General features: G+C 57.5%; 1 protein-coding gene across 32 annotated transcripts in view; it reads right to left on the bottom strand.

Moving 5' to 3' along the window:
* Positions 1–15,480, bottom strand: part of NCOR2 (nuclear receptor corepressor 2) — a 238,508-nt gene that overhangs the window by 90,394 nt on the left and 132,634 nt on the right. For 28 of the 32 annotated variants that reach the window (XM_031650908.1, XM_031650896.1, XM_031650907.1 and 25 more), the window contains 5 exons: positions 12,955–13,127; positions 11,989–12,082; positions 9,010–9,188; positions 5,222–5,276; positions 2,662–2,760 (listed from right to left, as the gene is read on the bottom strand). In XM_031650908.1, the coding sequence (XP_031506768.1) occupies positions 2,662–2,760; positions 5,222–5,276; positions 9,010–9,188; positions 11,989–12,082; positions 12,955–13,127 (600 nt within the window). The remainder of the gene's footprint in view (positions 1–2,661; positions 2,761–5,221; positions 5,277–9,009; positions 9,189–11,988; positions 12,083–12,954; positions 13,128–15,480) is intronic. The other 4 variants (XM_017946319.2, XM_031650895.1, XM_031650917.1 and 1 more) reach the window with 1 other exon arrangement.

Below are 15,480 nucleotides of genomic sequence, written 5' to 3' on the forward strand. Positions count from 1 at the left end.
TCTACGGAGTCTTCGAGGATGTGCCCCCAATGCCGCCTCCCAGGGAGCCTCATGGCATAGGGAGACCCCGCGGCACAGGGAGACCCCGCGACACAGGGAGACCTGTGGCACAGATAGGTCCGTGGCACAGGGAGACCCCGCGGCACAGATAGACCCGCGGCACAGGGAGACCCGTGGCACGGAGAGCAAGCCGGACACTCGCTCCACGGAGAGCAAGCCGGACACTCACTCCTGAGACCAAGCCGGACACTCACTCCTGAGACCAAGCTGGACATTCATTCCACGGAGAGCAAGCCGGACACTCACTCTGCTGAGAGCAAGCCAGACACTCAGTCACTCCATGGGCAGCAAGCCGGACACTCATTCCACTGGACTCTCACTCTACCAGAGCACAGGCCAGGCCTCTACAACAGGATATGATGGGGAACGACACCCCCCACCCTTCTTAGATTACCATGGTCTCCCCACCTCCCTCTGTGCAAATGTGGATCTCACACAAGCAGAGGGGATGGGCCTCTGCTCTTCAGAGCCCCCAGCCCAGCTACCAGGAAGGGCTCCCACCACAAGCCCAGCCTCAATGCCCCCACACAGGTTGTGGGAGAGGAACTGGGAAGGCCAGCAAGAGAATGAGCATACAGTAGGTGCTCAACAGACGCCTGATGATATTTTCCAAATACCTCTTGAGGCTGTTAGCCACTCTTCCTTTGCCACAATCCCCACCGCTCCCTGCTGCCTCTCATACCTCAGCACCTATATGCTCTCGGCCTGGCACTTACTTTTTTGCCTCTCAGTCTAGAAAATTCCTGAATGCACTTCAATTTCAAAAACACCATAGCAGCTCGGCGCAGTGGCTCATGCCTATAATCTCAGCATTTTGGGAGGCCGAGGCAGGTGGATTATCTGAGGTCAGGAGTTCAAGACCAGCCTGGGCAACACAGTGAAACCCCGTCTCTATTATAAACACAAAAAATTAGCAGGATGCAGTGGCATGCACCTGTAATTCCACCTACTTGGGAGGCTGAGGCATGAGAATCGCTTGAACCCAGGAGGCAGAGGTTGCAGTGAGCTGGGATCACGCCACTGTACTCTGGTCTGGGTGACAGTGTGAGACTCCGTCTCAAAAAAAAAAAAAAAAAAAAAACCCACAAAAAAACAAAAATAAAACGTAGCTACATCTTTGGAATACATGCTCTGTGCCACTTGGCCTTGGTTTTACACATCTGTTAGAAGGGCAAGCAGACTGGTCAACTCTGGCTACAGAAAACTAGACAAGAAAACCCTCGCCACAAGCCAAAGGCAGCCACCCTTCCACGATCCCTGCGGATAAGGACCAAGCTCAGCCCCAGGCATCGTGGCCGGACGTTCGGAATGCGGCGAGGTGTGGCTCATGCTCCTGACAACAGCCTCCTTTCCCTCATGGGACTTTTCTTAGGCTGTAGGAAAGCGGCTGTCTCACAGCAGACACTGGGACCCCGCCCCCAGCCTGTGATGGCTGGTCTCAATGCCTTATGGGTCTCGACCTCTGGCAGCCTGGGAAAGGGAAGGCGGGCAGCTCTGGGGAGGGGCTAGAGGATGCTAGTACCCGCCTAGGAAAACCTCAGGGTCCCCTTATCCCAGCTCGTGCTATTCTTGGCCTCTGTCACTCTCGCCTGGCTCCCCCAGCCACTGAGGCCCCCAGGAAGGAAATGCCTCTACTGCCTCCAATCCAGCAGCCACCAAAGTGCCCACTGCCTCCAACCGCCTCCTCCGTGTGGTGCTCCCAGCATCTGCTCTGAGACGATGCTTCAAGAGCCCCGACGCAAAACAAATTCTCCCAAACACTGAGCGCCCAGGATCCCCCTTTCAAAAGGTGTGCCACTGAGCCTCTCATCTCTACCATTATTTACTGGATATTTTTTCAAACCAACTCCTTTTCCTCTAGCTCGGAGGAAAAAGCAAACTTTTTCTATGAAGGACCAGATAGTAAACATTTGAGACCCTGTAGGCCATACACTTTTGGTCACAACTATGCAACTCCACCAGAGCAGCAAGGATGCTGCCATAGTCATATGTAAACAAACAGGCATGTCTGTGTTCCAATAAAACTTTATGCACAAGAACAGACAGTGGGCCGGATTAGCCCCAGAGTTCCAGTCTGCCAGCCCCTGCTCTAGCGTAAATAATCTTTCAGTCTCATTCCAAGCAACGGCGTCTGAAAAAACGGCGAGCTGAAGTACTGGCTATTTTTTCTTTCAAGTATGCATTAAGGTAAACACACACAACCATTAACAGTTTAAACACGTGAAGTTTGGGAACTACCCCGAGTCATCCTGGGAAGCCCTTACTTTTGGAATGTGGCCTTTGTACGCACAGAGATCACAGGTCACCCAATCAGGAGTCTAGGATTTTGCCGACTGAGGCCCGTGGTTGTTTCCCCCCAGCTCTTTTCCTGGCTACTAGGGGAGGCTCAAGATAGCCCAGCAGGGTGAGCACCCCAGAGAGGGTCTCCCCTCACTTGCTGCCACCACAGAGGGAAGCCTACACTCACACTGCCAGTGGCCAAGCGACAACTCATGGAGACGGTTACTGCCAGCCATGTGGGGTGCTGGCCACCAAGCAAGTGGCTGCTCAGCATGCAGGCAGTCAGACCCCAAGGAGAGCCACCCCCACCTTGCCTCTTACCTGGCTCTTGCCGCGGCGCCGATAGCTCCGTCTCACCAGACTCTTATAGTTCTCATTCTTCTTGGTCAGGTAGTAATAGAGGACGCACTCAGCCACCGTCTGTGGGACAGAGAAAGAGGACACTGAGCAGGGTACAGCGCAGGCATTCAGGGCAGGAGCCAGGAGCTCACATCCCGGGCTCATATCCTGCCTCCTCCACGTACCGGCTGGGTGACCTCGGGTAGATGACCTAACCTCTGTGTCTCAGTTTTCTCATCTGTAAAATGGGAATGCTAATTGTACATACTTCACAGAGTTATCACAAAGATCAGATCAGTTAACACGTAGGTAAAGTACTTGGCACGAGGCCTGGCCCAGAGTAAACATGATGGAAGTCTTTCCTGTTATCACAATCACTGCTGTTGCTATGGTTAATGACAGCGCTGATGTCGCTATATGTCACCCCCAGCCCTTATGGGAAACAAGGACTGCAGCCCACAGCTGGGCAAACTCAAAGCCTTCCCCAAACACAGGTCTGGGTTCTCCTTTCCCTGACTTCAGCCTTCTCTTCCCTGATATTCGGGGTCCTGAACAGCCTCTTCCAAGCCTTGCGCGTAGGGACCACCCCACGCCCCACATGCCTCTTCCTGGGTTTCTTTCTTTTCTCTGCCTCGGTCTTTTCCATGTAGATTGGGTCTGAAAGCCAGAGCAACCAGCCCTCTATGAACCCCGGCCAAATGGGACCAGTAAAAGGGGCAGCCTCAGAAAGTGATGCCACGATGCCCCCACCTGCGGGCATGGAGCCCAGTTCGCCAATGCCCGCAGCCGTTCCCCTTACAACGTAAAATGTTTCTGCGATGCTCTGGCCGGTGTCAAGCCAGGACCCCACCTCCAAGGGGCATTCTGTGAGGCCTCTGAGCTGGGCCTCAAACTTCACTGCCTTCAACAGAAAGCCCCCAGCTGGCAGCCTCCTGCCAAGTACAACCGCCAGGGGGGCTCCTAGGCAGCCCCAGGCTAAACCCGGCTCACAAACAGGACCCACACAGCAATTGAGAAAGACGTTTTATAATCAGATGCCAATAATTGCAATTCAGGGGATGTGGGTGCCCGACTTCTCCTTTAACAATTCAGGAGAGCTCCTTCCTGTGCTCAGCAATGGCAGCCAGGCTCTGGACAGCAGCTGCCCCCGCGAGCGGGCACAGACTGGCTGGTCCACCTGGCTCCCAGCCAGACGTCAGCCTCACTCACTGTCAAGACCTGCCTGCCCCTGCCGGCCTCTCCGTCAGCAGCTCCTGCTCCAGACCCCTCTGGAAGCTCTACTGAAGCCTCGTTCTGGGCTGCCTCTCAGCCAAAGAACACCGTGAAGTTTACTCCCCAGCAAAAAGACTTCTAATCCCCTCGTCCCGAAGGAGGATTGCTCAATGGCCAGTTTCTGAAATGCCCTGCTTCCATCCCGGGGAGCCCTAACCTAGAGTCCGCCGTGCCGTCCACTCCCTGAGGGAGACGTAGTCACTCAGAAGATGGGCTATTTATAGGGCTTGTTTCTCCACACTGGGTTTTCAGGCATGGAGAGATTTTTCCCCACACTGCTCCGTCTCTCTCCTTCTACGGTTATCAGCTCACGAGGGGCAGGCGCTGGGAACAGCTGTCCTTTAAAATAAGTGCCTCATCCTCCTGGCCTCCCTCCTACAACCAGGAAGCCCAAGCAGGGTGTCCACCAAGCTGCGGTGGGCAGGCCCCCATCTCTGAGAAACGGGATTCAGGGAAATGCTGCTTAAGACACACGGATGGCAGCCTTTCTCCTCTGACCCCCAGGATGCTGGGGGAAGACCCAGGGACCACGTCCAACACACAGCCTCATCCAGCCAACTTCTCCCACCTGCAGCCTCTCCAGGCACAGTCCAACCAGCCTTGTGGGTGCAAAACAACGGCTTTACCATTCTCTGGGGACACTGTGTCTACCAGCCAACTGGAGCTGCTCCAGGCCTGGGCTTGACACAAAGTGGGCTTTAGGCCTCAGTTCCACACAAAGGTTTGTCCAAAGAAGATGGGGACTTGTAGGTCACACATCTGGCTTGGCATTAGGGGTGTCAGAAAGCAGTCAGTGACCCTCAGAAGGACCTAGAAAAACTGGTCCTCCAGTCCCTCTGAGGCACGCCACTACTGCCTATGAAGACTTCACTGGGATGCCAGGCATGGCAGTGCTTCCAGAATCCATCCCCAGTATGCAAGGACGCTCCACACGGCCTTTGAGGAGCTGGCAGGAGACCCGGTCGGGCACGGGGGCTCTGGGAAGCCTGGCCGTGCAGTTCTCCCCGGGGTTCCCAGGGTTCCCAGGTGCTCAGCAACCTGAGGCTCCTCCTCCAAGGGCCCAAGAGGCCAGGGTGGGGCCTGCACTGATCTATATCCCAGATGGAAGGAAGAGAGGGAGGGAAGGAGGGAGGAGGGGAGCATGGCCCCCGGAGGAAGGGGCCAAACAGGCTAGGGCCTCGTAGGCAGGGAGGGAGGGCCTCCACCCTGAGTCCACGCAGCTGCCCACGGAGGTGGAGACCGAAGGGGTATGGGGCGGGCAGCGACTCACCTTCCTCTCCAGGAATGATGCGATCAGGCCAAAGTTCTTGGGATGCTGCATGAACCTGTGGGACGAGAAGGGCGGGCGTGAGACCTGGCCGAGGGGGGCTTCCCTGCAGGGCGGCCGATCGGCTCCCAGGCGCCTGCCATCCCCACTGGCCCGGCCTGGCGGGCACCGCCCCACTCGGAGCAATTAAGCCCAGGGGGGTGTGGGAAGGGCTGCTGCGGCAGACGGGAGGGGTGGGGACCCAGGGGTAAGAGAGGGCGTTCCTTGGAGTGAGTCACTGGCTTTAGCGCCTTTGAAAATATATTTGTTTGTCCTGCTGGAGGCGGCTTCCAGGAAAAATGAGGACATGACATGCAGCTCTTTGGTGGGGTTCCCCCCCCTTTAAAATCCGCTTTTGTTTCTCTCTCCAGCTGGATCTGGGAAGCATGGCCTCACCCGGCCCACACAGGGTCTGCTTGGGAACATGGCAGGGACCCGCCAGCGGGGTCACGGCTCACCAGGCTGCTGGGCCTCCCCAGGAGAGGAGAGCTGGGAGCAGAGGCTCCGAGTGCCCATGGGGCAGCGGGAGGGGGTTGGCCAACCAAGGAGGCAGCAAGCATGGACTTAAGTCAGAGGCTGGTGGCGGGGCGCTGGCACTGTCCCAACTGGCTTCCTGCGTAGCCAGGAGAATTACTGGGAAACCACTGGGCCAGGCTGAAATGCGAGGGCCAAAGGAGCGGGAGCATGGTGGGGGCAGGGATGTGGGTCAAGGTCTGCTCCACCCCAGGGGTGCTGGGTGGAGTCCATGGCCCCAGGCCCAGGCGTCCCGGCGACGTGCCACAGCCGCACGGCCTTCGCGGGGAAAGCAGTGGCCGCCAGCGAGGCTGGACTGTGGGCTCCCACGGAGGGAGGCTGAGTGAGCACCGGTGCCCGACCTGCCTGGCCCTCCAGATGGCTGGGCAGGAGGCTAGCAGGCCCCGCGCCTGCTTCCCAGCCAGACACCCGAGGATCCTGAACAGTCTGTCTCTCCTCCCAGTGGAAGCAGCGCGGTGAGGAATGGCAGGCTTCCCTAGCCTGGGATCCCACCTCGGGCGGCTGGCAAGGCCGGAGCCATCCTAAAGCCCTTCTCTTCCAGGTAGGGAGAGTCCTTCCCACTCTGCTCCCTCTCCTTGTCCCAGTGACATTCCGTTCCTTGCAAACCCCTCCCACGGGGTTTCCCCAGGCACAGTGGGGGCTCCCAAAAGACCAGGAATCCAACTTGGGAATCTCCTAGGTCACCTGTTCCCCTCCCCCCGAACTCACTTGCACCCCCTGAAGACGTTTATTAGAAGTTTCCTATGCCCTGCACACCTCACAACAGCTGACTAAGGAAGGCCCTGTTGCTCTACCCATTTTACAGATAAGGAAATCGAGGTTCAGAGGGGGAATGGTCACATGGCCAGCACATGGTGGAGCCCCATGCTGTCAGCAGGTGATTTTCAAAGCCCCGAGTGCTATCAATTCCTCCGCACATGAGACCTCAAACCGAGCCCACAGTCCTGGAGGGATGCAGGCGGCCAAGCTGTGGCTCAACCAGGCCAGCAGACAGCAGCCCAGCCTGCGTCCCCCACCCTTCAGCTACTGAATTAACAGAGGGTGAAATTATCAGACCTGCAGAGCCACATGAGATCTTCCGAAAGGCTGGAGCCACAGAAAGCACCCCAGAACACCAGTTTTTGTATTCAGAAAAAATACATACACTAAAACATCATGCCTACCAGAAGGAATTTGAATATCGAACGCAACAGTAATTCAGTAATTCTTAACACCTATGACTGTCCCACCATCACCTCCCTCGTTCAAAACTGTAAAAAGCATGCGACGGAGACTTCAATTTGATGTAGAAAGATCATGCCTGCTATGGTGAGGCTGCAGGCACAAGCCACTAAGTACCAAGTATTCCTGCTCAGGGACCAGGGCTGTTTCCTGCGGAGGACCACTGATCCTGCGCTGTGGGCACCCAAGGGCTCATTACCCCACCCCTCTATTTTTATGGACGTTTCAACATTTCCGTAATCAAAAGCTACTCTTAAAAAATGATTTCCACCAAAGACCCTCCTGGATAGCCACTGTGTCCTTGTCCTTTCCGAGTTCGGTATCTGCACGTGCTAGTCCGCCCGCCCCTGCTGGGAATCCAGAGTCACCCCATCCCTCAGGTCCTGCCTGGCACCTCTTTTGAGTCCACAACCGTGGACCAAAGCCCAGGGCACTGGGGAAGGAGTGTCATTGCTTTGGAGGAAGCTCTTGTCTGGAGGCAGGGTCTTCCCCAAGTCAGCTCAGTGGCCTGCTGGGTGAACGTCGGGCAGTGACAGAGTAAAGTCTCTTCCCTGCGTCCCCTCCTGGCCAAGCACTGAGACCTCCGTCCACACTTCAGTTTCCCACTCTCCTGCCTCCCAGAGGTCTGAGGTCCTGAGGAGGTGCTCTATGTCCTGGGCAGGGAACCCAGCGCTTTACGGGCAAGTGATTATAGCAGGCTTGTCCACCCCGCAGGCCACATGCGGCCCAGGATGGCTTTAAACGCGGCCCAATACACATTCGTACACTTTCTTAAAACCTTATGAGTTTTTTTGTGATTTTGTTTAGCTCATCAGCTATCATTAATGTTAGCGTGTTTTCTGTGTGGCACAAGACATTTCTTTTTCCAGTGTGGCCCGGGGAAGCCAAAAGATTAGACTCCCCAGAATTATAGCACACTGTTCCCAAGGTGTGGGGTGGTTCAGCAGGGCCCACCATCTCCTCTGGGGACCCTGGGCCAGGAATGGAGGCCTCCTTCTGCCTGGATGTCACATCACAGATCCTCACTGTGGTGTCTGGCCCCCTCAGACACAGCTTTCGAGAGAACTCAACTCCCGTCTCTGCTCTGCACAGCCCTACTCCCTGGCCCCATTCGCAAACCCTTCCCCACACAGCCTCTCCATTCCGGCTGGGGGAGTCTGAACCTGCCTCCGCAGTGTGCATGCTGTGTGGCCTTTGTGCACTGTCTGAACCTCTATGAGCCTCCGTGTCATCACCTGTGTACTGGGGTGGGCCTGGCTGAGCTGTCATAAGGGACAGGAGGGGGAAATGCATGAAGCCGACAAGACACAGGCACAGTGATGGGATCATGAACCCACTCAGCCAGCAGCTACTGTCAAAGAGAAAACAAAATAGAAACCACCAAAAAGCCACTGGCCAGCCGCGGCCCTGCCGAAGGCTCAGGCCCAGCCTCTAAGTCCTTCCTGCCTTGTTCTTCCGACTCACAGCGCCCCGTCTTACATACAGCTGCCCTTAAGCTTTGTGCCAGGTTGAAGTGTGTCCTCGGAAAATTCATGGCCCCCCAGAACCTCAGAGCGTGGCCTTATTTGGAAACATGGTCTTTGCAGATGTAATTAAAGTAAGGTTGTATTGGATTAGGCTAGACCCTAAATTCAGTGTGACTGGTGTCCTTATAAGAAGAGGAGAAGCGCAGAGACAAAGGTCATGTGGGGTCGGAGGCAGAGCGTGGAGGGATGCATCTAGAAGCCCTGGAAGGCCAAGGATGCTGGCAGCACCAGAAGCTGGGGAGAGGCGGGACAGACGCTCCCTTATGGCCCCCAGAAAGAACCAAACGCACCGACACCAGGATTTGGACTTCCGGCCTCCAGAACCAGGAGAGAGTAAATCGCTGCGGCTTTAAGCACCCCCTGGCGTGTTCATTTGTGGTGGCTGCCCCAGAGACAGAGCAGGCCCCAACAGGATGGCTTTCTGGGACGGGGAGGGGGGCGGGAGGCCAGGCCAGGTGATGGAGGACTCACTTCTCCCGGAAGGTCTCCTTCTCCTGCTCGCTCCACATGTTCATGACCTGGCGGTCTTTGTACACCTTCATGGGGTCGGCCATGAGCCCGTTCATGTTGATGAACTTGATGCGCTGCTGGTCGGCGTCGTACAGCATGGGCGGGATCACGGCCAGCTGGCGCATCTGCTTCTCCAGGTTCTGCAGGGAAACGGAGGGCAGGGTCAGAGCGCCCGGGGGCGAGGTGCTCCGGCCAGCGCAGGGGACCCAGGGAAGGCACAGAGGGGACCGATGTTCTGCGCCCGGGTAGGGAAAATGCAAAACCGACGAGAAGGAGAATGATGAGTTTAAAAATAATAAGAGCTCATGCTGGGGGAAGGGAGAATGTAAAGGCCTCCCCAACAGGTTTATGGTGGGCAGGACTGTAGATTCAATGCAGAGAGCAGCAGCTGCCTTCTCTGCAGTGGGAGGGGAACCATGAATCTTCCCTTTGGAAACGCAAGCGCCATAAAGCACTGCGGGAAGGATGCTCAGCCCAGCTGGGCCCAGGGAGCCCGGGAGACAGGACGGCCTTCCAGGTTCGGCAGTCAAGAGTGGGCCCTGGGGTCCAGCTGGCCCCACGGCATGCAGGCAGCCCAGGGGCGCAGAGAGGGTCGGCCGCCTCGCTGGTGGAGAGAAGCCTTTCCTTCCCCCACACCCCACGCCCCCTCCCAGCATCCCGCTCCTTCAAAGGGCCCACCTGGGATCTGGCCTACCCAGCCCTGCATGCGGCAGCAGTCAGGCGGCCGCTCCTCTAATGCACTGGGATGACTATTAAGAGGCTCTGAGCCGCCACTCAGCTGGGCTCACTTCCCCAAATCTCGCAGCCAGCCAATTACTGGCGATTAATTACCCATCTCCGGAGGCAAGCGAGGGCTCCGCGAAGCCAAGGTCAGCCAGTTCAAACGATCCAGCTGCCTGGCGGCCCACATCCAACCTCTTCACTCGAGGTGCAGGACTCCCAGCCAGGGGCCGGGTGCAAGGCACAGCTCTGACCCCGGGGTGGGACAGGGTTCCCCCAAGAGGCCGGTGTCTGTCTCCCAGAACTTTGGAGCTGTACCCCACACCCCGATGCAGAACGCTGACCTTCCTCAGATGTCTCAGGGATGAGACAGCAGACCCCCAGCAGAGTCCTCCCTGGCAGGACCTCTGCTCCGCCCTCCCACAGCTGCCTTCCTGTCCTTCCCATGCCGGCCATGTGCTCTGACCGCAGGAAGCTCCCAGAAGAATGGGAAGTGCCTGTCCTCCGGCCCAGACCCTTCCCTTGCACACTCCCGGGGAACCTCAGGTCACCCCAAGCTGGCTGGGGAAGTTTCTGTCCCAAATTCCACTTCCACCCTTCACCCTGGACACAGCATCCTTGATGTCCCTGAGGACTCTGGTGACTGCATTCCCATGTGGCCAGTGTGTGTGTGTGTGTACATGCAACAATCAGCCCAGGTGCCACATCCTTGGCCATCAGGTAAAGAATGCAGAGGAGAGGGCCACCGGCCTCCTCCTTCCAGTGCAGACTAAACCCACGTCCAGCCTCTCTGCGGGACGTCCACAAGTGCAGAGCATCGGTGAGACGGGGGCTAAAACAGCCCAGCTCTGGCGCCCAGCCTTCGAGGGCCAGGCCCTGTGACTGTGCAATGGGATGGCTTTCTGAGCTCTGTTTTCTGTCAACTGGATGTTGCTGTAAACAAAAACGTACCACAAGAAGTTTTAAAATTAAAAATTATGTTTTAATGGCCAGATTCATCTTTGGATTGCCTGTTTCAGAATCATGTGGGTGGCTGGGTAAAAATTCGGATTCCTGGGCTCTGCCCCAGACCAGCTGAATTAGAATCTCTGGTGAGAAACTGCAACTTAAACCAGCCGCCCCCTCCCTGGGGCCCCTTCCATCTGTCAAATCTGAGCATCAGCATCTCAGGGCAGCACGTTCTGTTGTCCAACAGAGCGCTCTGCAGCCAGGGAGGTGTTCGCTGTCTGCCCCGCCCAGGAGGGGAGCCGCCAACCACAAGCGGCTGTCGAGCTCTTGAGATGTGTCAGATGCAACCGAGGAACTGAATTGCTAATTTTATCCCATTTTAATTAATTTTGATTTCAATAGCCATGCGTGGCTCTGCTGCGCTGAGCTGAAGGGCTATAATCTCCCATCTGGACAAAAGCTCTCCCCAGACAAAAGTCGCCAGAAGGAAGAAACGTGCCGTGGCTGCTTCGTGTCTGCCGTGGTGTTGGGAGCAAGGGGTAGTGTCATCATGGATACCTGACCCACAGGACCCAGGAGGGACAGGCTGATGCCAACTTCCTCCCCAGGAGAAAAGGTTGCCCCTCTGCTTCCTGGCCATCTGTGGGCCCCCATGACGGCAACCAGGGTCACCTCGGCTGACCCCAGGGTGTCCTGGTACCCCAAAGAGGCCTGAGGGGAAACCAGCCCTGCTCCAGCCAGGAGGGCTGAGGTTCCTGTGAGAAGGTCGTGGCTGTGTGGACAGACGGCGTGCTGGGAACTTACGGCCTGCACCATGCTCCCCCCATCCCGCCAGGCTCTGGGCCCCGGAAGGCTGACCCTGGAACCCACAGGTACTCCTGCCCCTTGGGTTTCTGGTTGGACTCAGCCAATGGGAAGTTCCAAAAGGAGGCAGGAGATGGTAAGAGTGAGAGGCAGGGTCCTCGTCCCCCAACCCCCTCCGTGCTGTGGCATCTGGATCGGGGAGCGCCGGGGCCCTCCCTGCAGGGCGTCCTGCCACACCCCATCTCGGACACATTAACACCCCTCTCTCCGCTCACCCCTGCAGGCCTGGGACGGGCCGTGGCTTCCTGAGGCTTCTACTCCTGGGTACCTCCGTACCCACCTTGATTCTGTGGTGGCAAGCCCCTTGATGTAAACCACCCGGGAGGTGGTTTCTGGCTAGGGCCTCTGCACCCTCACGGGGGATGCCAGGGAAAAGGAGCTGAGGCCGGAGTCAGGGCCTGGACTCACCTCCTGCTCTGAGAGGCCGTCGATGATCTCCGACACCTCGTGCTCGCTGCGGGCGGCTGACATGGACAGCCCACTGCCCCGCTGGCCCACCCTGCTGGGGACCAAGGGGACACACTCAGGACCAGCCTTTTGGTGGTCGGGGACACTAGCAGGCCCCTGTGGCGCAACCCTGAGCCCACGCCCTCCCCAGAGAAGAAGTGTGGGTAGCAGGCAGCAGAGGGGCTGGCCCCACACCAGGAGTCCTGGGGAGGCGTGGAGCCCCCACCCCAACCCAGCATGGCCAAACCCTGTGACACGGGCAGCTCACTCGCTTCCTCTCTCCTAAAATACCCTGAAAAGCCCAGCCACAAAGATCTGGGTTCAAAGCCCCGCTCTGCCTCTTTGGCCCTGGGGCAAAGTGTTTCTCTCTGTGCCTCAGTTTCCTCCCCTGTCACATGAGGATTCAAAAGTGGCACCCGGCTGTCTAGAGCTGTTGGGAGGAACTTAATGAGACATGGCTTGTGAGTTCGGTTAAGGGTGAAAGCTGTTGTTATTATCACCAATGAATCGTCTTGTCTGTGCATCAAAAAAAAAATGGCCATAGAACCACAGCTGCTTGTCACCAGGTACCTCTCACACAGGGTCCACCAAGCCCTCACAGCCACTGGGGGAGGCTGGCAGCCTGGTCTCTTAGCCACATCTCTCCCCTTTGTCCCACACCGGGGATCTCAAACTCAACTGCCTTCAGGGGTCATGCAGGCCACAGAAATAGGAGTGCTTGCCCCCAAAACATATTTAAGCTCCAAGCAAGTGTTAGGCCAAAGAGGCTCCACGGGACACATGCCAGGGTCTGGTAGGGCCCCGGCTACTGGCCTGAGAAGCTGCTGCACTGTTCTGTTCCTTCCTGGCCGGGTCACCTCTGCTGAGGATGCCTGGAGCTGACCCCGGGCCCTGACATGGGGGGCACTGGGCTCGGGCCCCACTCACCTCTGCATGCGCTCCTGCAGCTCGCGCTGCTTGCGAATCTCGGGGAACTGCTTCTCGTAGTACTCGCGCACCTTGCTCTCCTTGGCCCGCCGCCGGGGGTTGTTCTCGATGCGCTCCACCTTCTTCTCCCAGGCCTCCATGAGCTGGTCATAGCGCTGGCAGAACTTCTGCTCCTGGGAGAGCGCGGGGGAGCACTGCAGAAGATGCTCCTGAACCTGGCACCCGCCGCCCCGCCCCGCCCACTCACATGCAGGCAGACACACAGGCGCACGCACACACACACACTTCACACAGGCACACACACATGCAGTCACACAGACACACACACGTAGTCAGATACACACAGCCACACAGACATGTACATAGAGGCACACACACACAGTCAGATGCACACAGGCACACACACACAGAGGCACACACAAGTCACACAGGTGCACACGGACGCACACCCAAGTCACACAGGTGTACACACAAGTCACACAGGCACACACAAATGCAGTCACACAGACACACCTATACAGTCAGATACAGTCACACAGACATGCACATACAGGCAGGCACACACACATACAGTCAGATATGCACAGGCACACACAAGTCACACAGACACACATGCAGTCACACAGACACACAGTCACATACACACATGCAGTCAGACACACACATAGTCACATGGACACAATCACACAAGTAGACAGACACACTCACACAGACACAGTCACACAGACATACAGAGGCAGACAGACACACAGATTCACAGTCACATAGGCAGACAGAGAGTCGTATAGGTAGATACACCGAGACAGACACACACACATATATACACAGGCACATAAGTCACACAGCCAGCCAGCCAGACACACAGATGGTCACACAGGCAGACACACAGTCAGTCACGCAGGCAGGCAGACACACACATGGTCATGCAGGCAGACATATGACAGACACACACACAGTCCATCACACAGGCAGGCAGACACACACACATGGTCATCCAGGCAGACATATGACAGACACACGCACAGTCACAGGCAGACAAACTGGTGCACACACAGGGGCACACAGGCAGACATGACGGACACACAGAGTCACACACGTAGACACACAACAGACACATACATGTCACACAGGCAAATGACAGAAAGACACACACATTGTTGCATCGATATCCAGCAGACGGGGGCCCCCTGAAGAAAACCCACAGACCTCCCCTGGAGGACATGGTCACCTCCCTTCCTGGTGAACCGGCCACCCAGTCCTGGCCTCCTCTACAGAGGCCTGGTCCCAAACGGATGCCACCCGCCATATGTGGCTCAACTGAAATCACAAATCAAGTAAAATTTAAGAGTCGGTTTCTAGTTCTCCCCAGCCACACTCCCAGTGTCCAGCAGCCACATGTGGCTGGGGCTCCGGCCGCACCAGACAGCCCGGATGGAGCCCACTGCCACACCAAAGGAAGCTGCGCTGTACCGTATGGCGTGGGGGCCCGTCAGCCCCGGGGAGGGGCAGCCTCCAGAGAAAACCACATTGCAAGCAGTTCCTCATTCCCCAGCCTCACCCCAAGGACCAGCTGTGAGGACCTCAGCAGCTCCCAGAGAGGGGGCTCTGCCCTCCCTCCAGGACAAGGAAGTCCCTCTCCACATCTAACCACAGCGCTGCCTGCTGCATGTCCTTTGAGAAGAGATCCCCAATCAGCCTGGAGCATAGCTGCCTGGCTTCCACATCTCCAAGGTGACTTGAGCAAGCGGCGGGGGGCCCACCCACACAACCCCAGTTATCCACCTCCAACAGCTGGGGATGGACAGATGGTATGGTCTGGGAGCCTCCGCAAACACCCACTTGGCGCTTCGGCACAATCAGAAAGCCCCTCTCTGGTCCTGGAGCCCAGACACCCCAGCCCCACCCCGCCCCATAGTTCAGCTTCTGACCAAGGGCAAGCTGTGCCCTCCATCCTCCACAGCCCCGTGACCACGACGGTCCCCACAGGGTGGTCAGGCTGGTGCTAAGTGGCCCAGAACCTGACCCCATGCATGCAGGCTGTGCCAGGAACCCGCTGGAGATCGAGAGGCGGTTCTGGTGACAGACAAACACGTTCTGGGCAGTGGCTGCGGGCAGCCCCAGTGAGGGATGGGGACTGCGGGGACGGCAACATCCAGCCCATGCCACCTCGGCCCCTGTCCGAGAGGCCCCAGGCTCACGGGTGAGAAAAGCTCGCCTCAAGCCAGCGGAGGAAAGTCACGCGGTGACTGGTGCAGACCAGCGGGCAGAAACCAACAGGCCACTGGCCAGTGGGGCTTCGGCCTGTCCACGTTGACAGCAGGGCGCCGGCAAGATGGCCTGGCTCTAGCTGGGTCCCTCGTGGAGTGCGCGGGTGGCAAAGGCCCCTAGCAGTAGTGTCCCTGAGGGGACATCCAGCCACCTCCATGGCCCCAAGCACCAGGCTCTGCCTTCTGCCCAGGACAAGGAAGTCCCCCTCCGGGTCTGACCACAGTGCCGCCTGCTGTAGCCTGTGCCTCTGTCCACGGT

This window comes from Papio anubis, chromosome 9, assembly GCF_008728515.1.
Source record: "Papio anubis isolate 15944 chromosome 9, Panubis1.0, whole genome shotgun sequence".
NCBI classification, from domain to species: domain Eukaryota; kingdom Metazoa; phylum Chordata; class Mammalia; order Primates; family Cercopithecidae; genus Papio; species Papio anubis.